The sequence below is a fragment of the Galeopterus variegatus genome, unplaced genomic scaffold, assembly GCF_000696425.1.
Source record: "Galeopterus variegatus unplaced genomic scaffold, G_variegatus-3.0.2 Scaffold882, whole genome shotgun sequence".
Lineage (NCBI taxonomy): Eukaryota > Metazoa > Chordata > Mammalia > Dermoptera > Cynocephalidae > Galeopterus > Galeopterus variegatus.
In genome coordinates, this window is record NW_007726993.1 from 336933 (window position 1) to 363809 (window position 26877).

Below are 26877 nucleotides of genomic sequence, written 5' to 3' on the forward strand. Positions count from 1 at the left end.
TGTGTGACCTTAGGTAAGTTACTTAATTTCTGTGAGCCTCATCTTCTGCATGCCTGTCACTAAATACGAAAGAACTTTCTGCCCATATTCTTCACTTTAAACTGGCTATAATTCCCCAAATGTCATATTGCTTCTTGTGAATGTCCCTCATGTGTTATTTTTCATCTGGAATTGCCTTTTCTCCTTCTTCATCTATTTGCTAGCTGTTAGAAATAAGAATTTTCTAGCCAGGACATACCTCACTACACCCTTCCTGATGGCCAGGATTACTTTGGTTCATATGGCTTGTTAAGTGGATGTCCCTTTACTCATTCACAAATAAACTCCATCCAAAAATGAACTCTACCCTAACCTCCAAAAGAAGACAACCATCCTATAGATCGCACAGTTGAAGCCTCCAAAAAGTTCTAACTCTTGTTTGTTTTTCAACACCCAAGCAGGTGTCAGCTCCTCCAAGAAGTCTTCCCTAATTCTCTGAACTGAGTAAGGGACCCCTCCCCAGTGCTCCATGCTATTTCATGCTTACCCCTACCACAGTCCTTCTCATATCATATTGTAATTGGTGACTTGCTTCTTCCCCTACTAGACTGTGAGCTCCTTGGAAATAAGAGTCTGTCTTATTCAGCTGTGTTATTCTCCACAACCTAGAAAGCACTTAATACTTATGAAATTAGTGCGTGGATAGATGGATGGGTGAATGAAAAGTGATCACTGTATATAATCACTAGGTGCTAGTTCCCTATTCTGAGGTACTACACCCAAAATCACCTCACATTGCCACTAGCCCTCCCCAAGTATGGAATTGGTTAACCAGGAAAGAGCAACGGCACTACCTGGTGGTCAGTGCAGGGAGCACACCTTATTGAACAGAAGGAAGTTTATTTTGAATCACTGATCTCCAGCTCCACTCGTTAGGAAATGTCAAGAGTGAGAATTTGCATTTTCAATCCATCAAACTGATGACTGTATGTAGAATGGATTGGAGAGGGAACAGAAGGAGAAACAGGGATACCAGCTGGGAGGTTATTTTGTCAGAGCTGAGAGTGGAGTCCAGATCTGTGACTTCAACACCATCACACATAACCACTTTGTAATAAAGCCTCTTTTACACCCAGGATTTCCCATTCTCCCATCACACATAACCACTTTGTAATAAAGCCTCTTTTACACCCAGGATTTCCCATCCTCCCTCTCAACTGGGCACTGTGGCAGACAGATTCTAAGATCTGTTCAATGATTCCATGACCCCTGCCTTCTGGTATTCATGCCCCTGTGTAACTCCCTCTCTTGAGTGTGAGCTGGCCCTGTGGTTTGCTTTTAAGCAATAGAATATGGTAAAGGTGATGAGATGTCACTTCTGTGATTAGACTGCATAAGACTATAACTTCCATCCTCCTAACAGACTCTCATCCTTGTTCACTTTGATGCAGAAAGCCGCCATGTTGCAGAGGCTCATGTGGCAAAGAACTGAGGGTAACCTCCAGCTAACAGTCACCTAGTAAATGGAGCCCCTCAGTCCAACAACCCTTGAGAAACCAAAATTCTGCCAACAATATAAGTGAGCTTGGAAGTAGATCCTTCCTTAGTTGGGCCTTCAGGTGAGAACCCAGCCCTAGCCAATAATAACTTGATTGCAGCCTTGCAGGGTTTCAGAGAAAACCTGAAGCAGAGGACCCAGTGAAATTGTGCCTAAACTCCTGATCTACAGAAACTATCAAATAATAAATGTGCATTGTTTTAACCCACTAAGTTTGTGGTAATTTGTTTATCTGATAACTAATAAGCACCTACTCAAAATGTGTCATTACCATGCAGGTGAGAAACTTCTGAAAACCTGGGAAACTTTCTGTAGTCAGAATCAGCTACTGTACCACACTAATGTCTATTCCCTCCAGCTCTGTAGCATCCCAGCAAGAGACTTTTGCAGCTGATTCCACAAAACATCCTCATGTGAACTGAGTGACCAAGTATCACCTGTGTGACCTTGTTATGTTCTAGCTCCATCCTGTGCTAAGCCTTAGATGGACCATTTACAGCTCACAAGGAGCACTACTTACAAGGAAAGGCCATGAACACCAAGACGGGGTTAGGGTACTACCAGCAGATCAGCATTAGGAACACGCATTCCTGAAGAGGAACTTGGGCAATTGTGGGTTCAAGGACACACCTCTGATTCCTTTTACAGCATATTGTGATAGATAATATGACACTGAAGGAAGTACAGTCATGTTGGATATGCCATTCTTGGGAAAATACAGGAAAATGGTCAGGGCCCCTCAAATGTTCAGAATCTTGCCAAGCATTTGCTGTAAAAATCCACATGCACCCAGGTGTTCCTTGGTTACTATCTAATGTAATTGAGTGTGGGCACCCAGGTGTCCTGGGTTATGGACCTAAGTGTAAAGGACTAACAGCTCTGATACACGGCGCTTCTCGGGATGCTCTGGGAGGTCACTTAGGGCGGCTTCTCCTAGCTCTGAATAAAGACTATTAATTTTTTACCCACAGCTCGCAGGATCTTTTCCTATTACCTAGCTCACGGACCTGCATGTGAAGGGTTTGGGACCCAGTTTGTACAATGGGCTTGAGGGGTCTGTGAGCCCTAGCCCTAACAATACAGCTATAAATTTAGTTAACTGTGCTAAACAAACAGGAAATAAGGTAGAGTCCTACAAAATCCCAGTCAGAATCAGAACTAGAGCAATTTAGCCAATAAGTTCCTGTTAAAATCTTGAATAATTCTGGTCAAAATGAATTTCAATCTCAGTTAACTCGTAAGTTGGCTGTTTTTCTTGTTTCTCACTTTTACTGCCCTATTCTCTCTTCCACAATATTTTTAATTTGCCACTTAAATGGGTTTCTTCTGCTGCAGGTGGCTAAGTTTGGGATCTCCTTGGGGAAGCTATGGAGTGGATTCATGTGATGGTTAGTGGGAGCCTCCAACATCTCTTCCAAGTCTAAAATTCTGTGAGTTTAGAGGTTGATCCTCCCCAAACCTGGCCTGTGCTGCTGCCTCAGATTCTCTAGTTGCTCTAGCTAGGCAGAAAGAGCAGAAAGGGCATGCCAAACCTCATCAACAGTACAGAAACTCGAGAATCATACACTTTCTAGTCTAGCCAAACCAAGTTTATCATCCTCCCTCACCCAACATTCTTATTCCCAGATGAGTTGGAAGCTGAAGTTGCACCAACTGTGAATCAGCCTCAATCCCAATCTTAAAATCTTCCAGCTACAAAAAGACTGAAAACAGTTCTCTCTGAAAAATGACCTACCAGCATTTTTGTGGGAAGAAGAAACTCTTCTTTCTCTAATGCTTTGACTTAAGGGAAGAATAGATGGAGATGAAGGAGGGAAGTACAATGGTCAATACTCTGAAATTGACTGGTTGGGTATCTGTGGCCCAGAGAGGATCCCAAAAGAGTGTCATTATCCATCCCCATCCCAACTAAAAGTAATAACAACAAAAGCATTTATGTTCACACAGAGTCTCCTTCCAAAAAGTTCACGATTCACCTACATGCCTTCAATTCTCATGATACCTCCCATCAAGGCAAAGAATGGGGGCAACAAGGAGGTGGCAGTCAGGTCCTTGTCATGAGAGCTCTTTGTCAGGGTCCACTCTCAGTGACTCAGTCCCTGGAAGTTGGGTTCAGTGCATGAAGGCAGGGCCATTGGCTGGCTTAGTAACTTGTCCATTATGCTGATTTTAGCATCTTGCTTCTCAATGTCCTCATATGGAGTCCAAGACAAGTCATGCTGTAGCTTGTAGGCACCAAGGAAGTCATGTGGACAACTTGCCCCCCATTCCTAGAGAAGGCAAAGGAGTCAGTTCTGATCACTGTACAATATAAACAAACTAAGCTCATTTCCTCCTTATGCCACAAATTTTTTTGGCTTTTCACTTCACACTAGTCAGAACCATCCTTGGAAAGCAGTTACATTACACTTCAGATCCCTCCCATAACAGAAATAATGAGTAAAATAATTTAAGCACAAATATATTCTTTAGTCAGGTCTGTGCTCACACCACCCCTAATCATATAGAAAACCATTTACCAATCCACATGCCTACATTTTCACACACATGCCAAGTTTCTCAAAGTCTAGAGTAGATTTTTGGGCAAAGAATAAATATTCTTACCTTTGGAGAAATAATGGAAAAATATTGCTGACCATTCTCCCGTTTATAAAGGTAGTAAATGTTACCAGGTTTTTTCACCATATTACAAGCTACATGGTGCAAGTCAGCATCTCTGCGAGCATCTTCCAGTACCTATGAACCACAGAGATGTAACAAACTAGGTATCAGGAGTAACAAGCACTCATATTTGGTGATCATCCCAATTAAAATTTGGAAACTTCTCTATGCTTAGGATCTCACTCCCCCATAGTAATCAATCACTACTGTGATCCAGATGATTCTGAAGAAACAAAAATTAGACAGTGTTGCTATACTGGAAAAATGCCTTTAGAAGAATTATACTTCAAAATGTTGAGCATTACTGGCTTTGGGTGCTTTTTAACTTTCTTTCCTATTTTTTGTTGGTAAGTGTATTTCTTTTATAAACAAAAACATTTTTTTCCCCTTCATGCTTTACCTCACTGAACTTGCTCCCAGTAAAAAAACTTATACTTAATTTCTTAGGCTTATTCCTTCTATTTTACTCAACACCTCTACGTTTTAGGAGATAATGAAGACAAATAAGTTACAATGATTATAAGTAAGTTCAGCCAATCCTGTGAACTAAATGAAGAAAATAAAATTCTGTCTAAAAGTCACTCCTTACCTTCCTGGCTTGTTCTTGCAAATGTTGGATTTGTTCAGCTACGACCGTCAGCTTGTTGATGGCATTTGCTCGGATGAATTCATCAGCCTACAGGTGAGAGAAAACCAAACCATGTGTAGAAAAAGGATAAGACTTCTTTGGTGTTTTTATTTAGATTCCAATGTGAAGAGTTATGTCAACATCTTTGTTTATGCCTAAAATATTCTTCCCATTCTCACTATCGCCCCATGAACTCCCACTCATCTCAAGGTCCGGCTTAAATAACACTGCTTAGGAGAAGCCCACCCTGACAAGACCCCACACCACACAATTAAGTGCTCCTTCTTTTCTGTTTCCCATGCCTTTCCACCCTTTCCACTCTGAACTCTAGTCACGCTGAACTTCTTTGGTCGTCCAACATGCCCTGCTCTTTCTTGCTACCAAACATGTCCTCTATTTCAACTAGTACATTTTCCTCCTTGCCCTTTACCTGACTAAGTCCATGCTTTTCTCAGGTCTCCCATTTATTTTCTCATGTTCTAACATTTCTGAAATCAGGGATGAGTCTTACAATGAAAATCAAGACACTTGTGATGTGGCTCTTATCACCTGCTAATGTAGGAATCTAGCTATATATTGTAAAGAAAGTATCTGTTAATCTGACTATTAGCTCAGTTGGACTATTTACATCACACCTACTTAAATTTTAACTTATATTTGCACATCTAATGATTACTTTAAAAATGTATTTTAAAAGATTGCATTTAAATGTAGACCTGAAACAAAGTGATGATATACATATTTCCTATCATGTGCCAGGAAATACAACTGAAGGCAATGGAAATTGCTTAAATAGATCAAATAATTCTCAAAGCTAGGAAAGACTACTGTGATCAATTCATGTACTGAGAAGGATTATCACTCAGGCATCAGAAATCTTTCAAAAATTTCCAGCTTACTTTCAAGAAAAGCTGATTAACTTCCAGTAGTACACAATTAAGGAAAAGAAATTAGGAGATTAAACTTGAACTAAAAAATATTAAGACAATTTGCTGGTTAGTTGAGGAAATCTTAATGTAAAAGTCAGGTGTAAGTCAGTGTTATGAGTGAACAAAAATGAGGAAAGTAAACTGAGTCAATCATTTATCTGTTCCACGAATATATATTAAGTAACTACTCTATATCAGACACCATGCTAGGCACTAGATGCACTGGCAAACATGTAAAAACAAATAGGTAAAATTAATTCTAATAATATATTTTATTTAACCCAGTATATCAAAAACATTTTCATTTCAACATGTAATCAGTATTTTTTAAAAAATTAGTGAGATATTTTACATTTCATATTAAATATTCAAAATGCAGTGTATATTTTATACTCACAGCACATTTCAATTTGGATGCTAAATTTTCATCGGAAATATTTGATCTCTATTTAGACTTCATAAAATTTATAGTTAAAAAAGTTGATTCCATACTCAAATTGTTCCAAATATACTTAAGTTCCAATAACTGAATCAATTATCAAGTTGTTTTTTTTTTTTTTTTTTTTGTTTTTTTTCCGTGTCCGGCAATGGATCCCAACCCTCAGTGTTGCCCCCGTACCGGACCGGGGACCGGCAATGGGATTGCAACCCTCGGTGTTGCTCCCGCGCCTCGCTCAGCCAGTGAGCGGGAACCGGTCTGTATGCAATTATCAAGTTTTTAAATTAAGATTAATTAAAATTAAATTAAATTTAAAATTCAGTTTCTCAGTCACACTGACCACACTATCCAAGAGTTCAACAGCCATATGTGGCTAGTGGCTACCATATTTTACAACACAACTCTGGCAAGTAATACAGACACCAAAACACAAAGATAATTAAAGCTAATATTATATATACTTGGAATAATGGTGCACTGTAATGAAAGAAATAACCACAATGAAGTGGTGGAAGTAGATCAAAGATAACACACACATGAAGTAACTGGTTTAATAACAAGGGATGATGAGGAATGCAGGAATTGGAATGTATGTGTAGACTAGAGGTATTCAAATTCGACTACTAATACTAACATTTGGATGGGATAAGGTACGACCTTCTTCTGACAAGAAGGCCTCACTGAGGATGTGACATTTGACTGGATTCTAAATAAAAGAAAAGGGGCAGCCATGCAAAAAGCTCGAGGAAAAAGCTCCCCAGCATTTCTGGGGCAGTGCAGCTGAAGAGTAGTTAGTGAGGGGAAATGTACGCAATGTTAAAAAAATCAGGGCAGGAACTAGATCATGCAGGTTGTTGTAGCCCATGGTAAAAGAATTTGCATTTTGTTCCAAGGGCAGAGGAGCCATATGGCTGAGAGAGTAGGTGGTCATCTAGAGAGAAGGCAGTTCCAGGTTAAGAGTGGCCTTACAATTAATCTCCTTTTTCTGAAGGTGGTAGCAGTCAAATCTGCTCCTTGTAAACAAAAGAGCCTAATTAAAACAGAAACAAAGGGAAGGATACCGACAATTACTAAGGCCCCAACCACTCTAAGGTCCTTTACATTTATTACTGCATTTAATTCTCACAACACCTTTATGAAACTGGAGATAACATCACTTTCTCCTTTCAGGAATTAAGACTCAGAGAGGTGAGGCAATCCATCCAAGGTCTCACAGTTAATACATGGCAGTTGAAGGATGTGAACACAGATCAATCTGATTCCAAAATCTACGCCTTAATAGCAGGCCTCCCAAGCTTTCTGAACACACACGAATACCTAAGTGGGGTGTCAGAAGTCAGTCCTGCTAGAAAGTACCTTTCAGTACAGACAGTAAATATGCTTGAATTGATTTGTTTGCCTCTAGTGTTTTTTTCTTCAGCTTCTCAAAGACTGACTATATTGGAGGCAGCACAATAATGCATCCTTTATATTTCACTAAATTACAGGATGAAAGACAAAAACTGTGTTCCTTCTTCCTTTGGTTCAGGCCATTGTAATAAACATGTCACTCAGTAACACATGAAAATGTTGTTTGCCCAAGATTTTGTCCCTGGCAGCCTCTCTCCAATAAGAGTTATCTGATTAAACAGAAACATGATATTCCCCTAATCCACAGAAGTTGTACTTTGCTCCCTACCTTTCCAAAAAAGAGAAGGCACAAAGTTTGAATTAAAGGAGCTCTCCTGGGTATCTGAATTTTTCTTAATTTAAAAAAAAAAAAAAAAAAAAAAAAAAACACAAACACACACACACAGTAAAATAGAGGTGTTCTGCCCAGCTGCCAAAAATAAAATTTAAAAAAAATTTAAAAGATGTTTATGTGAGGGAATTCCAGCACATTAATTATTAAACACTTTTGAGCAAGACAAAGTCTTTTGAACACAATCAAGGCCAAATCTGATAGTGTATACAAGGATAAGAGGATATCATAAGCTTGAAAGCGGCAGGACCCTATATCTGTGCATACTGAAGAGGGTTCTACAACTGGAAGTCTTGGTAAGAGATGAGAAGGAACTTGGTATTTCACGGAATAATGTCAGAGCATTGGATCTTGGACCTCTCCTACTTCAAACCCTTCATTTTACAGATAAAGAAGCTGAGGTCTAGAGAAAATCTGACTGAAGTCTCAATGCAAGTTAAAATGAAAAATGGGATTAAGACTAATATATCCAAACTTCCAGTGCTTTTTCTGTTGTTTTGCATTTCCCCCTTATTTTACTTATTTTGACATCAATATCTAAGCCCTGGGCTTAGGAATACTGTGTCCAGTGAATGAGGAGTCCTTGCCCTCCTAGACGATGTTTAGTTAAATGCTCTCAGGTAACAGATAAAGATGTTCTGGAAAGCAGCTTAAAATAAGTGAACTATGCATTCCTGAAGAATTTGGGTTAGAGTGATTTTGAAACATCCCTGGACACCTTTCTTCATGTGTCAAATGGGAAGAATAACTTCTGTACTGCCTACCTCACAGGACTGTCCTAAGATGCAAATGAAATGACTACTGAAAGTGCTGTTCAAACTTTCCCACGAAGGAAGATTATGCAAACTCAAGTTGCACCTGAGGAAGACTTTGGTCTCAGAAGATCAGAGTTCGAGTCAGGCCACCGACTCGCAATGACAATCAGTTATCTTCGACTGTATAATGGAGACAAGAACAAACGCTACCCCACATTAAGTGGCTGTGAGGCCCTGAGCCAAAAGACGCAGGGCAAAACGTAAACAAACTTGGTTCTGCACTTCCCCAGCCGCACCTCCTCACCTTCTGCACCTGCTCTGCGAGCGCCACGAGGTCTAAGGGGTCCCCAGCCCGGTGGGTGTGGTAAGGGCTCACCAAGGCCAGGCCGCCGGGGGTCGGGGTGAGCTCCACCAGGCCTCCTGCGACACATACCCGGGAACACAGGCCGTGAGCTCCCGCCCTCGGCCTCCCGCGAAGCCCCGGAAACCACCTGCCCCGCGGGGGCTTCTTTCCCCCGATGACTCCCGCCCCGCGTACCTCCCTGACCAGCCGCCAACTGCACTCCTTGACTTTCAGTGACTCCCTCCGTCTGCCCCGGTGCTGCAGCGCCCTCCATGACAGCACCTCACTCCCTCTACCTGCGCTGTGCGAATCAGAGCATGCGCGTAATGGCTCGTGGGCGGAGCTTCCGTATTCTTTGGCCATTGGGCGTCAGAGCGACAGAGCTCGGCCTGAGCTCGAAGGCGGGGCTCCGGCTGACGCACAGGGTTCCGCTAAAGGGCGGGGTCCGGGTTGGTTGACAGCAAAAGAGGCGGTGCAAGCCTTCTGGGCATGCGCCATCCGGCTTGGGAGGCGGGGCCTCGCTCGGGGGCGGGGATTATCTGGGGGTGGGACTCTGCTCTCCGTGGCTAGTGGCCGGCGGTCCCGTTAGGTGCGAGGAGGAGGCGATGGCGGCGTGCGCGATGAGGCTGCTAACCACACTGCTGGCTGTCGCCGCCGCCGCCTCCCGGGCCGAGGTCGAGTCAGAGGCGGGACGGGACTTGGCGCCTGATCTGCTCTTCGCCGAGGGGACCGCGGCCTACGCGCGCGGGGACTGGGCCGGGGTGGTCCTGAACATGGAGCGGGCGCTGCGCTCGCGGGCCGCCCTGCGCGCCCTCCGCCTGCGCTGCCGGACCCGCTGTGCCGCCGACTTCCCGTGGGACCTGGACCTGGACTCGCCCGCGAGCCTGGCCCAGGCCTCGGGCGCCGCCGCCCTGCACGACCTGCACTTCTTCGGGGGCCTGTTGCGCCGCGCCGCCTGCCTGCGCCGCTGCCTCGGGCCGCCAGCCGCCCACTCGCTCAGCGAGGAGCTGGAGCTGGAGTTCCGCAAGCGGAGCCCCTACAACTATCTGCAGGTCGCCTACTTCAAGGTGCAGACCTGCCCGGAGCCGGGTGACCGGGGTTCTTCTGGGGAGAGGAGTGGATCCAGGAGACCTGGGGAACTTCGGGGTCCAGGGAAGTGTCTACAGAGGGAGAAGGTGCCCTCCTGGCTGGAGAGCTCTCCTCGGACCCAGGAAGAGCAGGGGCCCTGCCAGGGGACCTGCCTCGCCCGCCTCGCGTGGGCAGATGCTAACCCCAAAGGTCCAAGTTGGTGTTAGGGCACAGGCCAAGCAAAACTTGGCCTTTTGTTCCCCTGGAGGCCTCCTAGAGGGAATTAAAGCAGCAGGTTGGGTCTCCCAAACCGATTTCATTGTAAGTGTCTGAGTGAGAAGCTGGGAGCTTTCTACATTATCTTCCTTCCGGTTCGCTTTCCAGTGATGCTTTTCCTGCTGCCGAGTCCAGCAGCTCTCTTTCAGGACGTAGGATTGCCACGTCGCCAGCAGGGGCTGCCTGGTCCCTCCCTGTAGAGGACCCTCTGGCTAGTCTGTTACATTTCCAAAGAAAATGAGTAGTTGTAAGAATGCCAGAGTGCCCTAAGCCCAAGTGTACAGATGGGCTTGTAACTCTCCGAGCTTGTGAGATGATGATGATAGCCAGCAGGGACTTCCAGGCACACTGTTTTAAACACTTTGCATTTGTTAACTCATTTGCCCTGATCCTAACAATATCCTGTGAGGTAGATGCTACTCTTAGTCCCATTTTATTGGGGCAGAGAGGGGAGCTGTGCTGCATATCAACTTTATCTATAGTTTAACAAACCTACAATTTCAACCTAAAGAGAGACTTAGAAACTCTTGGGGACCTCAGATTTCCACCTCTCCACATGCATTCTGCTTACACAGTTCCCCTCCATTCTTCCTAGTTACTCGGAAGTACTGGACTTGAAACCAAGATAACTGGGCTGTGTCTTTGGCATTTCGCTTAACAGCACTTTCTAAAATTCTTTGACATACATTTATTGAATACTTACTACATCCCAGTTGTTGTACAGGTAATGAAAATGCTTGACTGTTTCTTTGTCTTGTCTTTCTTTGCTGTTAAGAATCACTGTAGAAAGGACTACTTAAAGGGTATGTACATAGGGGGGTGGGAGCACAAAGGAGGGAGAGTCTAGCTTTGTCTCAGAGAAATTAGAGAATCTTGAAAGAAGAGGTGGCATTGAAGCCTGTTCTAAATATTGCTAGGGATAGAGGAAGGATGGCCATTCCAGAGAGAAGGAAAAGTAGAACCAAAGCATGATGTATTCAGGAAAAAGTCAATTGTTGTGCTTGGGGTGTCCGGATGTGCCTGGGGAGCAGCAGGAAAGGAGACTGGAAAGGTAAGTGAGGCCAGATTCAAAAGAGAAATCTGCAGGCTTCAAGGAACCATCACCAGAAATGGGTTTTAGAATGGTGATTCTGGAAACCATGCAGAATAAGCCTTAGAAGAAGGAGAACATGGTGGCAGGGCAAACAATTATGAGGCTTCGGAGCCATGTGCATTTATCCACAGGCGAGAAGGACGTCAGGTGCCTCAGTGCTTAGAGAATAAAGAAGGCTGGGGGTGGGGAGGGGAGTGAGGAGATGGAAGAAGAAAGAAAGGCAGGAGCAGTACTGAAAGACGTGGGAGAGAAAGACAGCCATAAAAGGGGCAGACCTGAGAGAATTTCTAATATTACAGTTAAACAAACTGAGGTACAGAGATGGGGAATTATTTACCTTGGGTCCCCTAACTGACTCCTTTGTGTGCATTTACTAGTAATAATGCTAATAAAAAAATTTTTTCTGGGCCGAGCCCCTGGCGCGCTCGGGAGAGTGCGGCACTGGGGGCGCAGCGACGCTCCTGCCGCGGGTTCGGATCCTATGTGGGAATGGCCGGTGTGCTCACTGGCTGAGCGTGGTGTGGGCAACACCACACCAAGGGTTGCGATCCCCTTACCGGTCACGAAAAAGACAAAAAAAGAAAATTTTTTTCTTAGTGCATTAATACCAGCTAGCATTTATTCAGCACCTAAATGTGCCCAGCACCATGTGTTAGAAACTGCATGTGTATCATCTCATTTAACCCTCCCAACAATCCCTTGAGGTAGGTAGTGAGTGCTATCTCCAGATGACAGATTAGGGAACTGAGTTTAAAGAGTAACCTTTTAAGTAACTTGTCTAAAGCCCAGCAAGTGAATAATTAGCCAGTGAATAATTAAACCTAGATTTGTCACCAGTCTGTGTGACACCAAAGCCCACGTAGTTAATCACTAGATCATCAGTGATTTATTTTGGGTTTTATATGTGAACCTGTGTTACTCTAATATGCTGTAGTCCATTGCTATGGGCATTATTGTAAAATAGTGTAGCACATTGTTTCCACTCAGATTTCTTTATAACTATTTGTTTGAAACTCATGAGCCCTGGGCATGAAGATACCACGTCTGTATTTTGTAAAGGAGCTTAGGATTTTTCAGTCATCCACCTTTTCCCTGAATGTATTGGAAACACTTGATTTTATTTCATGCCCCCCAGAAAAGTATTTTCTAGGGAAATTCTTAGGCACAGTCTAATTATTAACTGCTTTTTCTTCCCTACCCTAAATCCTTGAAGCGTTAGACTTTCTTCAGCTCAATCACTATGTCTGAATCTTGAGAATGTAGTACTTAGGCAGGTAGTCTTCCATAACACTCCCCCTACAATATGACCTTTGTTTTAAGGGGAACCCCTACGCCTGATTTAGGATAGCTACGAATCTGCCCGAGGCACTGCGCTCCTAACCTCGGGTATGTAGTTCCTGCAATAGGCTTGTTTTCTGGGGGTGGCCAACGGGGGTGGCCAACACTGGACACACTCAATGAAAGGCTCTGAAAGGTTCAGGGAGGCCGGGATTTCCTGTTTCCCATGGACTGCACATCTGGACACAAACTTTCAGAGTCTGAATGTGAGAATTACATTCCTGTGCTTCATCCTTAGATAAACAAGTTGGAGAAAGCCGTAGCAGCAGCACACACCTTCTTCGTGGGCAATCCTGAGCACATGGAGATGCGGCAGAACCTAGACTACTACCAAACCATGTCTGGAGTGAAGGAGGCCGACTTCAAGGATCTTGAGGCCAAACCCCATATGGTGAAGAAAACTGAATCCCTTTCTCTCTTTCCCTCAAAAGTATCATTTACTAGGATTGTTTTCAGACTACAGAAGTAATAAATGTTAATTGTACAACATTAGAAAAACGTAGATAAGTATAAAACAGTAACTAATAATTTGTAATACTGCCATCTTAAGAAAACCAGTAGTTATTTTGCCATATTTTTTAAGTCTTCCATATCTAAATTTTTAACCTAATTCAGTGTCTGTCACATTGTGTATGTGTTTTTCATCATTCTTCAAATTTTCTTTGAAAAGGAACAATTTTTTTTTTTTTTTTGTGGCAGCTTGCATGTACAGGGATTGAGCCCCTGACCTTGGTGTTATCAGCACCATTTTCTAACCAACTGAGCCAACCGGTCAGCCCTGAAAACACAATATTTAATGGCTGCATGATAACCCATCTTATATTAATTTACTACTTATATTTCTTTTCACTACAATAAGGTTTTCACTTACTGTCACCACTACAATAAGTGGTGCAGTATTCCTCAATGTTCTTATACTGCTTGTCTAGCAGGAAAAGTCTGTTCCATAAGAGATATTGACTGTGATGATATAGCATCTCTATAAGGAGCTTATGTTCTCTTACATTTTAATAGTTTAGAAAAAGAAATATTAGAAACAATTTCAGTATGACTTTTAAAAGCAAATTGTATTTATCTGAAAACTTTTAGCCCTCCAGAAAAGCACAAGGAAATTACAATGAACTCCCACATATCTTTTATCCAGATTAAGTGTTAAATGTTTGTAAACTTCTAAAGGAACAGGTATAGACCATTTACAAAAGGCCTTCATTCAGTAGCAGCCACTCAGGTCACCCCTTTCCATCCATGAGAAGGTGGCCGAGGGCAAGGAGAGGGTTCCTTTGTGGCCTGCCTTTGAGTACCCCTTCCTCCCAGTAGCAGGAATTTCGGCTGGGAGTGCGACTCTACTCAGAGGAACAGCCGCAGGAAGCCGTGCCCCACCTAGAGGCGGCGCTGCAAGAGTACTATGTGGCCAATGAGGAGTGCCGTGCCCTCTGCGAAGGGCCCTATGACTACGATGGCTACAACTACCTCGAGTACAAGGCTGACCTCTTCCAGGCCATCACAGGTGCGCAGTGCGGAGCCTAGCCCTGGGCCGGGCCTCCCGGGGCTGGGAGGTCCATGTGCTGATAAATCAGACACAGCGTCTCCTGCCTCATTCCCAAACTTCTTAAATCTGGGAATCTGACTGAAAATTGCTTCCATTTGGATTTGTTCATATTAACCAGAAAGAAGATTGGCCTCATAATTACATCCCTGCTTTGATTCCTTTCAGATCATTACATCCAGGTCCTCAGCTGTAAGCAGAGCTGTGTCACCGAACTCGCTTCCCACCCAAGTCGAGAAAAGCCCTTTGAAGACTTCCTCCCGTCACATTATAATTATCTGCAGTTTGCCTACTATAACAGTAAGACCTACTTTCTTTCCTCTTTCTCTGCTGCCTTAACTGAGACACTAAAAGCAAGGTGAGCAGGGATTGCAGCCACCATACCTCTTCTACACGTTTGGCTTCTCTGTGGCAGTGGGAGGCACCATCCCAGGCGGTCCCTCGGTAGTTCGTCAGAAACCACTGGCCCAAAAAGCTGGGAGAGGGAGACTCTAGGGCCTCTCTTTCTTGTCCCTTCTATAACATGTGTAATCTAATTTTGAATAAAAATTAAAAGTAATAGCAAAAGTAAGGGTGTGCTACTGTTTAAACCAGCTCACAGCATGTTTTCCAGTCCTTCTCCCTGGCATAGCACCGATGCTCTTGGGAGGGCGATCTGTATCCACAACCAATGAGTCCGCAGGCCTTTACTGAGCTCCTGCTGTGCGCTAAGCATTGCAGCGTATTCAAGAGCATGCAACGTTCATAGTTGAGTTGAGGAGACGAACACATGTGAACAGGGACTGTTCTGCTAAAGAGGACGTCTGATGTTGTAATCATTCCCCCTGTTCTGAAAACTCATAGGAAAAAGAAGACAGAGGAATATTTCTGAGATTGATTTAATGATTGGGTGTATTGAGGCAGGATATTGGGAGTATTTGAATTATTTGTGATTTTTTAAGGATAAGGGAATGCAGAGGGTTCTAATGCTTTTTTGTTTCAATGTTAGGCAACCTTGAGGACATTGAACACCTTAAAATCAATTACATATTGTATGTGTATTCCATAACTCCCAACCTCCCCCAAAATCAGCCCATCATGTTATGTAGCGGGTGCCACCTTGCCCTGTCACCATTGCCTCAGGCTTTGCTGAGACTGGGTGCTAAATGGTTCCTTGTTCCCAGGATTAAACCCTTTCCTCTCAGCTATCTTTTTTTCTGCTTCTCAGTTGGAAACTATACACAGGCTATTGAATGTGCCAAGACCTATCTCCTCTTCTTCCCCAACGATGAGGTGATGAGCCAGAATCTGGCCTACTACGCAGCTATGCTTGGAGAAGAACAGGCCAGATCCATTGGCCCCCGCGAGGTAAGAGTCTTGTCTCACTTACTGCAGCTGCCCTGAACTCAGACCAGAGAGTAGGAGAGCAAGAGAGCAGGGAGAAGGAAAGGAGTCGGGGTGTGGGCCGGATGCCTGTGCCGGGTGTGCGTGCGCTGACTCTGCTTGTCACTTGGAGAAGAGAGCATGGGGCACGGGGTGCGTGGGGAATACAGGGAGCCTTATCAGCATTATCTGGGCCCAGACGTCTGAGTTGGCACAGAAAAGCAGAACCACACAGCAGGCATTTTCCTTCCTGTCTTTGGCACCCCCCACTTGAAACCATTTAGCTGAGATCTATCATTTTTTAGTTTATGCTATGTTTTCTTTTTCTCACACCCAATTTTCTTTCTGTCTTTTTTTTGTTGGCTGGCCAGTAGAGGCATCCAAACCCTTAACCTTGGAAAGAATCAGTTCTAGAACAGAGGAGGAATTTTCTTTTTTTGTTTGGCAGCTGGCCAGAATGGGGATCGGAACCCTTGACTTTGGTGTCGACCCTTGACCCTGCTCTAACCAACTGAGCTAACCGGCCAGCCCTCCTCTCACCGGTTTTCTCTCTCCTTTTTCCTCCCCATCCCTTCCTCCTGCCGTCATCTGTCCTCTACCATCCATCCTTCAGCATTATTGCCAGCTCACTCCAAAACAAGGAGAAAAATCTATATAACACAAAGACTATTACTCTGAAGAAAAAAAAGCAAGATTCTTCCTGCCAAGCTGTGGAATCCTCAGAGTCTCCAGTAGAACTAATTCTCTTGTAGGGCCAGCCCGTGGCTCACTTGGGAGAATGTGGTGCTGACAACACCAAGTCAAGGGTTGAGATCCCCTTACCGGTCATCTTTTTTTTAAAAAAAAGAAAGACAGAAATAAGTCTTTTCTAAAATAAAAAGTGAAAGAAATAAAGAGAAAAGAATAAATCCTCTTGCCATCCCCTCCCACGTGGAGACTGGTCACCTTGTAATTGTCTTCTTTGGCCACTAGATGGTGACCGGGCTTTAAGATGCCTCTTCCAGCCTCTGTCTTGCTTGGTTAATACCTTTTTTTCCTTTTTTCATATTAGTGAGTTCAGGGGAGGAGAGGAGAAATAAACCCGTGTGGTCAATCTAGCCTTTTTAAGTAGAACTCTCCTTGTGGAAAGAAGGTAACTAACGTCTGTCGAGCCCCTGCCCAGACCAAGCACTGTGCTGGGTAGTCTGTGTCATCACCTCATTGAATCATTCCAACCGCCCTGTGAGGCGGGCACTCTTCCCACTTCATAGATGAGGAGGTTTAGGTTCTGAGAGATGAAGTAACTTGCTCATGGCCTGTGGTTGGTCAGTGGGGACCGGGTCTGTTCTCTGCTCTGTCCCAGTGCTGGACAGTTCCTGCCTCAGAGCTGATCCTCAGTAAATCAGTGTTGAATGAATGACAGGAGTGGGAATTGCTTCCTGGCAGCCTCGTAGAGTTGTTGGAGAGAGTTGGATGAGATAATAGTACTTGGTGAAGGAAGCCAGTAATTTAAACTCCTTAAGAGAACATTTCCATCTTCCTCTTGCGTAAATATAGTAGATGACACAGGACTCATTGACTCCTGTAACATTTTTCTCTTTGAACTGCCCCATTTTTGTTTCAACTGACAATGTCTTCCTCTTCTCTTCATTCCTTCTGCTGCTTGGAGACTAGAAGGGCGCTTAGGGAAAGATGTGACCCTGGAGGGTACTCAGTTTCCCTGTCCTGGGTAAGCCTTGCCTGCAGGCACACGTGGGAAGGCCCAAGTGCCAAGCCCAGCTGCTCTCACTGCCGCTGCCCATCTTCAGGGAGGGAGACACTGGCCAGGGTCTGATGGGAGGCAGATGGAGAGTAGAAAGTACATGGGTTTAGGATGGGAAAGACCTGGGCTTGGATGTAGGTCCCTGCTCTGCTGTTTCCTCTAGTGTTGCCTTAAACAAGTTGCACATCCTTGCTGTACCTCAGTTTCCTCATCTGTAAAATGAAGATAGTAGTATCAACGTCAGAGGTAGTTGTAAAGATGACATGAATAACACAAGAGTACCGGACTCTTACAGAAGTCAGGAAGGGATTCTCCATTTTTGAAGAATATTTCCACATCTCCCGAGAATCATCAGATTTTCTGTCCCAGAGGTTAGTGGGGGTTGGGGTAGTGTAGGAAGGGGGCTTTTTCCCTCAGGGGAAGCCTGATTATACCACCCTCAGAGGTACTGCTTATGCCAAGCAAGAGGAACCCTTGAGCACAGAGTGAGACTTGTGTCCCGAACTGGGGAACAGGTGTACAGTGATGGTGGGGAGAGGTGGCTCCAGTTGCACAGGGATCCACAGTGTGGCATGCCGGGGGTGGGCAGCACAAGAATTAGAGGATGGCTCCCCCTTGTTTTCTCAGAGTGCCGAGGAGTACCGCCAGCGAAGCCTGCTGGAGAAAGAACTGCTTTTCTTCGCTTATGATGTTTTTGGAATTCCCTTTGTGGATCCGGTGAGCCAGGGTGCAGGAGCCAGTGGGGAGGGGGGATAGTGACAGGACTGAGAGGGGGGTAAGGGGTACACTGTGCAGCCTGAGCCCAGCATGGTACCAGAGACAGCGAGGAAGGGGAAAGGGGAACTCTGCAGCTGGAAGTGACTTAGGTTCAGAGATTCCGTCTCCTGAAAGGAGGCAGGTGAGAAAGTGATCTCTCCTGTAGGCTCTATTTTATACATTGAGACCCAGAAGATTAAAGTAGGCCACCCCACCTTCTTAATTTTATCTGACCTGCTTTTAGGATTCATGGACTCCAGAAGAGGTGATTCCCAAGAGATTGCAAGAGAAACAGAAGTGAGGACCTTGAAGAAACTGCATGATTGGATCAGTCTGATGAAGCACTTGAGGCTTCCTGAGCCCAGGCAGATGTGAACTCCTGGCAAGGGGTGGGCAGGTCCAGGCTGGGAAGGTGGGGAGGGAGTCCAGGCTGGCCTCAGAATGCAGTCCTCAGAGCAGCTGTGCTCACAGGTCAGAACGGGAAACAGCTGTACGCATCTCCCAGGAGATCGGAAACCTCATGAAAGAGATTGAGACCCTTGTGGAAGAGAAGACCAAGGAGTCGCTGGATGTGAGCAGGCTGACCCGGGAAGGTGAGAGGATGGAGCTCAGGGTACATCTGCAGCTGTTGTGATCTGAGTCAGCGGGTGTGAGGGCCTAACCTCGCCTCGGCGTCCCTGGCTCACCAACAGGACTTTCACCTGGAAAGAGCACTGAGAGTTGGCCTTTGGCTAAGAAATATGACTCCTGTGTCACAGTAACACTAATTTAGTTCACTTGAGTAAGTATTTATAGGACAGCACTCACCTTGTCTTCCTGCTCCTAAACTTTCCTCTTAACTTCCACCATTCAACTTGTTACCAAGACTCCAGACCTTCAGGTCTCTTTTGGCTCCTCTTCCGCCCTTGCCTGTGCCCTGCCGTCCGCCTGGAAGGCCCTACCAGTTGTGGCTGCGCTTTGTTCCTGGTCTCTCCCCAACTGCCTCCTTTTTCCGTTGCCTCAGGCCTGATTCTGGCCCCTTCGCCTCCTGTCTGCATCCACCTCTCCTCGTCCAGTCTGTCCTTGCCCCTTTGCACACTCGGATGCTAGCCCAGTCTTCCAAATACTGGGACGCTGACCCTCCCTGCCTACCCCTTTAACTGCCATTCTCTCTTCCTGCTCACACCTTCTCTTCATCTGCGGGGCTGCTCTTTATTCCTTGAGCCCGCCCTCTGCCCACAAGTCTTTGTTCATGCTTGTCCCTCCTCCTGACACACCTCCTACCGTCTCTGCCCATGAAGGCATCTCAGATATGCCATGCAAAGCCCTTCTTCATCTCTCAGCCTGTTGGAATCCCCTCCTCCTTTTTGCTGCAATTCTTAGGGCATGTCTGGTCTGCCATGTGCTGGTTATTTGTGTAATGGTTGAAGAACAGATACTGTCTTCGGGTGTTACCCCTGCCGTTGTCTAGCACACTTGCACACACTCAGGCCTCAGTAAACAGATGGAGTCAAATCGAGTCTCTAGAGTGTCCCCAGCTCAGAGAGACTCCATGAGAATGGTAAGAGAAATGTTGGCCTTTGCCCTGTAGTTGCTTAAATTAACAGGGGCTAATTTAACAAGATTAGCATGTGAAAAGAATTTGTCCAGCATTCCTTTGTTTTTAGAGAGCTTTTACTGTTATTTCTCTTGATTCTCATAACTACCCAGGAGGTGCATTGGGCAGATTGTAAGACTCTTGTTTTAAATAAATGATGATGATGACGACGATAATTTAATGGTAGCCAACATTTTTGAGCATTTACTGTGTGCCAGATATTATGCTAAGCTTTTAACTTGCCTTATTTGTTCTTAACATCAAACATATGAGGAAGGTGCTGTTTGATAGATGAGAACAGTTTAATTAATTAAAATTAACCTCGGGGAGGTTAAGTAACTTGCAGACGTTACACAGCCAATAAGTGGAGGATCTAGGAGTCACATCCAGTTCTTTCTGATTCTGGAGGTCATGTTTTAAGAATGTGTTTATGATGTTTCCTCAACAATTTGTGAAGGCCCAGGAGCCAGCATCTGTCTGGTAATGGAGCTAGGACGAGGACTTGGATCTCACGTTTCAACTCTAAGTTCTGTCCTCTGGACCACCTACCTGTGGACATGACTGAGTGGGAGATTTCTCCAGTGAACAGGAAACAACTGGAATTTCTGTTCCTTACATGGAAGCAATATCCGATGGAGAGTCACAGAGCTTTTGCTGGAGTCTTGTCATTGCTTTGCAGGTGGCCCCTTGCTGTATGAAGGCATCAGCATCACCATGAACTCCAGACACTTGAATGGTTCCCAGCGGGTGGTGATGGATGGCGTAATCTCTAACGATGAGTGTCGGGAGCTGCAGAGACTGACCAACGTAAGGGAAGCCCAGGGCCTGCGCCTTCTCCCTAAGGGTCCATAGGTGCTGAGCATTTGCCTGTCCCTTGCTGCTCGCACTGACTTATCAAGCCCTCCGCAGCCCTGGCTAACTTCACCTTGTTTTTTGGGCCATGCAGGTGGCAGCAGTTTCAGGAGATGGCTACCGGGGTCAAACCTCCCCACATACCCCCAATGAAAAGTTCTACGGAGTCACTGTCTTCAAAGCCCTTAAGGTAAACTCTATAGTGAGCGTTCTAGCATGTGGACAAGGAGGGAATCTGCCTGCCCGAGGGGGCGGAGAAGGGGAAGCTCAAATTGGATCTGAGGATGGTGGTGGGAGAGGTAAAAAGCGTCTGCCTGCCGACGTTCCAGTTGTCATGGAGCGAGGGGAGTTATGGTGAATGTGGTTAACTTGAGTCCTGGCTGTTAGACCAAGGGTAATAAAAATGAGGTGAGCAAGACAAGACTCATGTCAAAAGCTATGAGAATGCTTTCTGAAGAATGGCTGACCCCAGAGGGGTGCAACCCTCAGCAGGACGTGCAGGTTGTTCATGAAGAGAAGTGGGAAGGAGAGGGAAAGAGCATTCGGCGGGGGTGTCAGTGTGGGAGGCAGAAGCTGTGCCTTCGTTGGGGGGACACGGTGTGGGGTCTGCACCTCAGTGTCTCTGGCAGCCCTCAGAGGGGCACTGAGGGCAGCTGACCCCAGTCTCCTTGGCAGCTGGGGCAGGAAGGGAAGGTCCCTCTGCAGAGCGCCCACCTGTACTACAATGTGACCGAGAAGGTGCGGCGCGTCATGGAGTCCTACTTCCGCCTGGACACCCCCCTCTACTTCTCCTACTCCCACCTGGTGTGCCGCACGGCAATTGAAGGTAGGCCTCGTGGCCCTGCAGCCTCCCCGAGTGCGCTGAGGATGTGGAGAAGGACACACGTGGGCCCTTGCATCCTAGCTGGGGAGCCAGCGTGGACCAGCATATGGCAGCCGAGCCCGACCCACAGCAGTAGCAGGAGGAAGTTACGGGCCACCTATCTAGGGGTCAGGAAGGCTTCCCAGAGGAGGTGACAGCAGTTTTGCAGGATGAATATGTTTATGGAGTACACGGGTGGCAGGAAGACATTCAAGCCAGAAAGAACCATGTGTGCAAAGGAATGGGGGCATGGAGCAGCCTGGTAGTTGGGGAAACTAAGAAAGTTGCCACATCATGGAGAACTACATTCAAGAGTTTATTTTTTATCCTTTAGATCAATCATGAGCTATGTTGCACGCTCTCTGTTACTAATTGTTAAATACCAAACTTGTGAGAGAGCTACGTAATTTGCAAGTTAGAGCAGATTTGGGGTTATTCCTCCCGCTCCCTCTCCCACATTCCGCCTTTTGCTTTCCTGAGGAGGATGAGGCACGGCCAGTGCTGCAGGGGTCACAGGGGGTCCACAGCTGCTGTCACTGCAGCCTTCAGAGGGCCCCAGCCCTAATGTGCTTTTGATGGGGGTGGGGATTAGAGGGCCTCGTGCTCCCTCTGGATGTTTAGAGTTCTGTCAAAATCTGGGCACAGCCAGAGGAATCTGTCAGACACGTGACTGTATGTGCCACGGAGCCTCATGGTGGAAGAGTGTGGGCATAGGCGGAGGGAGCCGGGAGGACTTGGTGAGGCCTTTGTTTTTAAAAGATTAGTGTTTGCTGCTGTGTGCCTAGAGATTTCAGACCAGAGGCAGGGAGGCTGGTCAGAAGTGACCTGAGTGGATGAGGCCTGAACTCAGGAGTGGCCATGGGAGGAGAGAAGGGAAGCCACGGGGTAGGTGTGGGAGGTGGAGGGACAGGCCCTGGTGACTGGCTGGACATGTGGGGATGGAGAAGGAGGCATCTGCCGTGACTCAGTAGTGCCTCCAGCCTATACAGGGCATGTCCAAGGTTTGTGCTGGGGGCAGGTGTGTTCCGTGTCCTGGACGTGGTCTGCCTGGCACTGCACAGTATGCCTGTCCTCTTTCACCGCCCTCTCCCTGTGTGGTTTCTCCACCACCCCCACTCCCAGGGCCTCTTAGGAAGCCTCACTCCTTACCTTCCTGGCCAGCTCTTCTGTGCTCCTCTTCATGCCATCCCTCCCTTACCTCCTGCGATCCTCTACCCTGCGTCCTGCCCACCTCCCAACTCCTTGTTTTCACTTCCCTGGGCCTCCCTGTATTGTAGTGTAGCCACAAACCGGGATTGTGCCTTTCCACCCAGGATCTTGGCTGGTTCCCTCCAGGCTTGTCCTGGCCCCTAGGCTTATGGCTTAGCCAGAGACAGCCCCTCCGCCAGTTCATTGGCCATTTCCATAGACCCAAACTCATGTTAGGAAGCATCGCCCACCACCACCACCAAGAAGAGAGCTGCAACAGCTCCCGAGGTGCCCCAGCACTAACATGCATTACCTTGGCCCCAGAGGCACAGGCTGAGAGGAAGGACAGTAGCCATCCAGTCCATGTGGACAACTGCATCCTGAACGCCGAGACCCTCGTGTGCATCAAGGAGCCTCCTGCCTACACCTTCCGGGACTACAGGTGCCAGCTCTCCCTCTGAGGCCCCCCAGTGCCCTCTACTCTGCCTGCACTCCCCCAACACACACACACACACAGAGGACAGGTTGGGGCCAGCTGTTCCCAGAATCCAATCTTTTATCCTCAGACCCTCAGGATAGAAAGACAAAGAGGGAATCATTATGGTATAGTATGACAAGCACAAGTCCACAAGTGTAAGTGGACTTGGTACACAAGCACCCAGAGAAGTGCACAATGGATTCTCTGGGGTGAGCGTGGAGTGTGGGAAGATTGGGGGCTGTGTTTAGTTTCAGAGAAGGTTCCTGAAGGATTTCTTCCTACAAAGAAAGGCCACCCTCCAGCTGCTGGTAGAGAGCACATGGAGGTGAAGGCTCTGGGGAGTGGAGGAGAAGGGCTGCATCGAGATGTCTCTGCCTTTCCCAGTGCCATCCTTTACCTAAATGGGGACTTCGATGGAGGAAACTTTTATTTCACTGAACTAGACGCCAAGACCGTGACGGTGAGTCCTCCCTTGTCCACATCCCTGGGATACAAAAACCCTGTTTTCTGGAGCTAATGTCCCCAAAGTGCAGTGGACAGAATGGCCCAACTGGGCTTCCTGGTGGCCAGTGGCCTCTTCTCCACTTCAGGGACTTTGAGATACAAGCATCAGTCACTCTACCTGGTCACCCTTTCTCTTTAGCACTGGACTTTGTGAAGCCAACCTGAAGAGCCGCCCTCAACCTTGGACCCTAATGAGCCATGCCTCTTTGGAGGGTGGGTTATGGTCTTTGTCCTGTGTATCCCCCCTTCTCTGCCCCCTTTAGGCAGAGGTGCAGCCCCAGTGCGGACGGGCCGTGGGATTCTCTTCAGGCACTGAGAACCCGCATGGAGTGAAGGCCGTCACCAGGGGGCAGCGCTGTGCCATCGCCCTGTGGTTCACCCTGGACCCTCGGCACAGTGAGCGGGTGAGAGCTGCTGCCCTGCTCTGTTCCTGGGAGGGCCCTCGCTCTGTTTCCTCCCCCCCCAGATCCCGATGCCAGTGGCTTAGACACGATGGGAGCTCTGGGCTTGAGACTCCTAGCTCCAGCACTGTCACAGTGGTCATGTTGCCTCTGCCTTCCTGGGCCTTCTTCTTGTAAATGGGGCTCCGGGTAGGGTGGAGGACCGAGATGGGGAGCAATGCTGGATTCTTTTTTTTTTTTTTTTTTTTTTTTTTTTTTTTTTTTTTGTCTTTTTGTCTTTTTCCGTGTCCGGCAACGGATCGCAACCCTCAGTGTTGCCCCCGTACCGGACCGGGGACCGGCAACGGGACTGCAACCCTCGGCGTTGCTCCCGCGCCTCGCTCAGCCAGTGAGCGGGGACCGGTCTGTATGTGGGATCCGAACCCTCGGGCGGGAGCGCCGCCGCGCTTCCCAAGCGGCACACTATCCAGTGTGCCACCGGGCTGGCCCCGCAATGCTGGATTCTTGATTCCTTCCTTGGGCCTCACTTCAGCTGTCTCAGTCCAGAGAGCAGGACCTACTGGAAAGGAGATGAGCTCGGAGGCCATTAGAGAAGCACTTCTTTGTTCTCCAGGAAGCAGTAGCTGAGAGATGCTGAGTACCTGGTCCAGAGGCCTCTTAATAGGCAGGGGTTTGTTCTTGCAGGACAGGGTGCAGGCAGATGACCTGGTGAAGATGCTCTTCAGCCCAGAAGAGGTGGATCTCCTCCAGGAGCAGCCCCTGGACTCCCAGCAGGGTCCCCCACAACCTGCAGAAGAGTCTCTCTTGGGCAGTGAGTCAAGGCACAAGGACGAGCTATGACAGCATCCAGGTCGCACATGGATGGGTGATTAGACCCACGGGGAGGAACTCTGTCCTGCACCCTGGACTGGCCAGCCTCTCAGGGCCATCGAGCAGTGGGGAACTTACATCCACTACCCAGTGAGGGGACCCTGCTCACAGCCTCCTGCATGGTGCTGCTGCTCTTGGAGTGAACATGGCAGGATGGCTCGCTCCCCTGAGGCCGGCTGAGGCTCAGGACACAGGCCCAGAGTCGTCCCGGGGGCCTGCACAGGTAGCCACATGACAGCAATACAGTATTTAAGTGTCTGTGTAGACCAAAGAATAAATGATTTGTGTTTTTTTACTTGGTGGTTTGTTCAGAAAGTGGAAATATGCCCTTTCTGCCCGAGAGGTCTCACCTGATAAAAATTACTCCAGGCAGTATGCGGTGGAAGGTGCAGCGGGAGAAGGCCTGGCTCAGAACCCAGCTCCACCACTTCCTGTGTGGCCTCAGGCCAGACACTAAGCCTCAGGGACCTCAGGGTTTTCATCTGTATAATGGGGGTCATAGTCCTCACTCTGCCCCCCTTCTAGGGCAGTTGTGTGGCCCAGATGCAATATTGGATGTGACAGCACTTTGTAAACTGTAAAGCTGTGGGTGAATGGTCAGGATTATCATTAATCCTTTTCTGGCAGGCAGCAGTGGTCAGCAGTGCTCTGGCACATCGCCCCATGTCAGCCACATGCTTCCTGCTCTGCCGCCTGAACCTCAGGGTCTGCGTGTGCAGGACGACACACCTCCAGGAGGCATAGAGAGTGGAACGGGGCATCCAGCCCCTCTGGCCACACCCCTGGTACCAAGCCCAGTGCCCTTGCTATGCTGGAGATTCTGTAGGGCAGGGCGTGTAGGGATCTGCACTCTGAGCTTTCATCTGTTCAATCAACCAGTATTTACTCATTGAGCACCAGCCAGGTGCCTGGTGCTGGGAATGTGACAGTGGACAAAACAAGTTCCTACCTTCATAGGGCTTATGCTCTGTAGGGAGACAGATAATAAAAACATAAGTAGATATGTATGTGTGTGTTTGTGTGTGTAATCCCTCGAGGTAGCATGTCAGGGTCCTGGGGTGAGAGGAGAAGCGAGGAGGCCAATGTGGCAGAGCAGGCGGAAGGAGAGCAGCGAAGATCTCGGACCCTTGTCGGCCATCATGAGGACTGGGGTTATACTCAGCGAGACAGGCACCCTGGGAGGGTTCTGAGCAGAGGAATAATGCCCTCTGACCTACACTTTAAAAGTCTCCGTGAACAATTATGTGGACAACAAGCCATGGGGACAAGAATAGAGACAAGGAGAGAGGGCCATGGCAGGGACCCAGGAGTGAAATGCAGATGGCTTGGGGCAGGCTGTGTGCAGGAAGGTGGTGGGAAGGGCAGGCTCTGGGTCTGTGTGAAAAGTAGAGCCAGTGGGAGTGGCCGAGGGCTGGCCGCGAGGTGTGAGAAGCAGCAGCGAGAAGCCAGAGCACTGGAAACCAGCCACCTTTCCCATCCGCTAGATCGCTCCCATCAGCATACAGACATGAGGAACTGTCTCCCAGCTGGAAAAACGATCATTTCTCAACTCCACGTCTCCCTCCAGCTCATCCTTCTGCCCCCACTCAGAGCCGAACTCCTGAAAAGAGCTGTTTACACCCGCCATCACCACTTACTCTCCTCCCGTTCTCCCTTGAACTCACTTCATCCGTCTTTCCTCCATGCCGCACCGAAGCAGCTCTTGCCCAAGTTCCTGCCGCTCTCGGTCCCAGTTCTCGTCCTGCTGCACTGTCCGCAGCATCTGACACAGCCGCTGCTTCCCTACTTGAAATGCTCTCCTCTGTTATCACTGTTGACCGCCTGTCCTGTCTGGGTGACTCACTGGTCACACAGAGAGGACCGCATACGGGGGAAGAGTGTGACCTTTACCCGTGCGCTGAGCTGGGTGAGACTCACTTCCACCACTTGGAGT

General features: G+C 47.4%; 2 protein-coding genes across 2 annotated transcripts; one reads left to right on the top strand and one right to left on the bottom strand.

The window, feature by feature from the left end:
• Window positions 1-3108: 3108 nt before the first annotated feature.
• On the bottom strand, window positions 3109-9342 carry LOC103590825 (chromosome unknown open reading frame, human C1orf50). Its single transcript, XM_008573150.1, has 5 exons — window positions 9229-9342; window positions 8995-9110; window positions 4788-4874; window positions 4142-4273; window positions 3109-3807 (listed from the first exon to the last, which is right to left on the bottom strand). The coding sequence occupies exons 1-5, from the start codon at window positions 9305-9307 to the stop codon at window positions 3622-3624; spliced, it is 600 nt and encodes a 199-aa protein (XP_008571372.1). The 5' UTR covers window positions 9308-9342; the 3' UTR covers window positions 3109-3621.
• Window positions 9343-9528: 186 nt separating this feature from the next.
• LEPRE1 (leucine proline-enriched proteoglycan (leprecan) 1) lies at window positions 9529-25239 on the top strand. The gene is made up of 15 exons (XM_008573151.1): window positions 9529-10100; window positions 13047-13199; window positions 14126-14315; window positions 14523-14654; window positions 15562-15701; window positions 18085-18174; window positions 18458-18510; window positions 18685-18806; window positions 20469-20596; window positions 20736-20831; window positions 21317-21467; window positions 23016-23133; window positions 23554-23629; window positions 23937-24077; window positions 24759-25239. The coding sequence occupies exons 1-15, from the start codon at window positions 9639-9641 to the stop codon at window positions 24912-24914; spliced, it is 2208 nt and encodes a 735-aa protein (XP_008571373.1). The 5' UTR covers window positions 9529-9638; the 3' UTR covers window positions 24915-25239.
• The last annotated feature ends 1638 nt before the right edge of the window (window positions 25240-26877 follow it).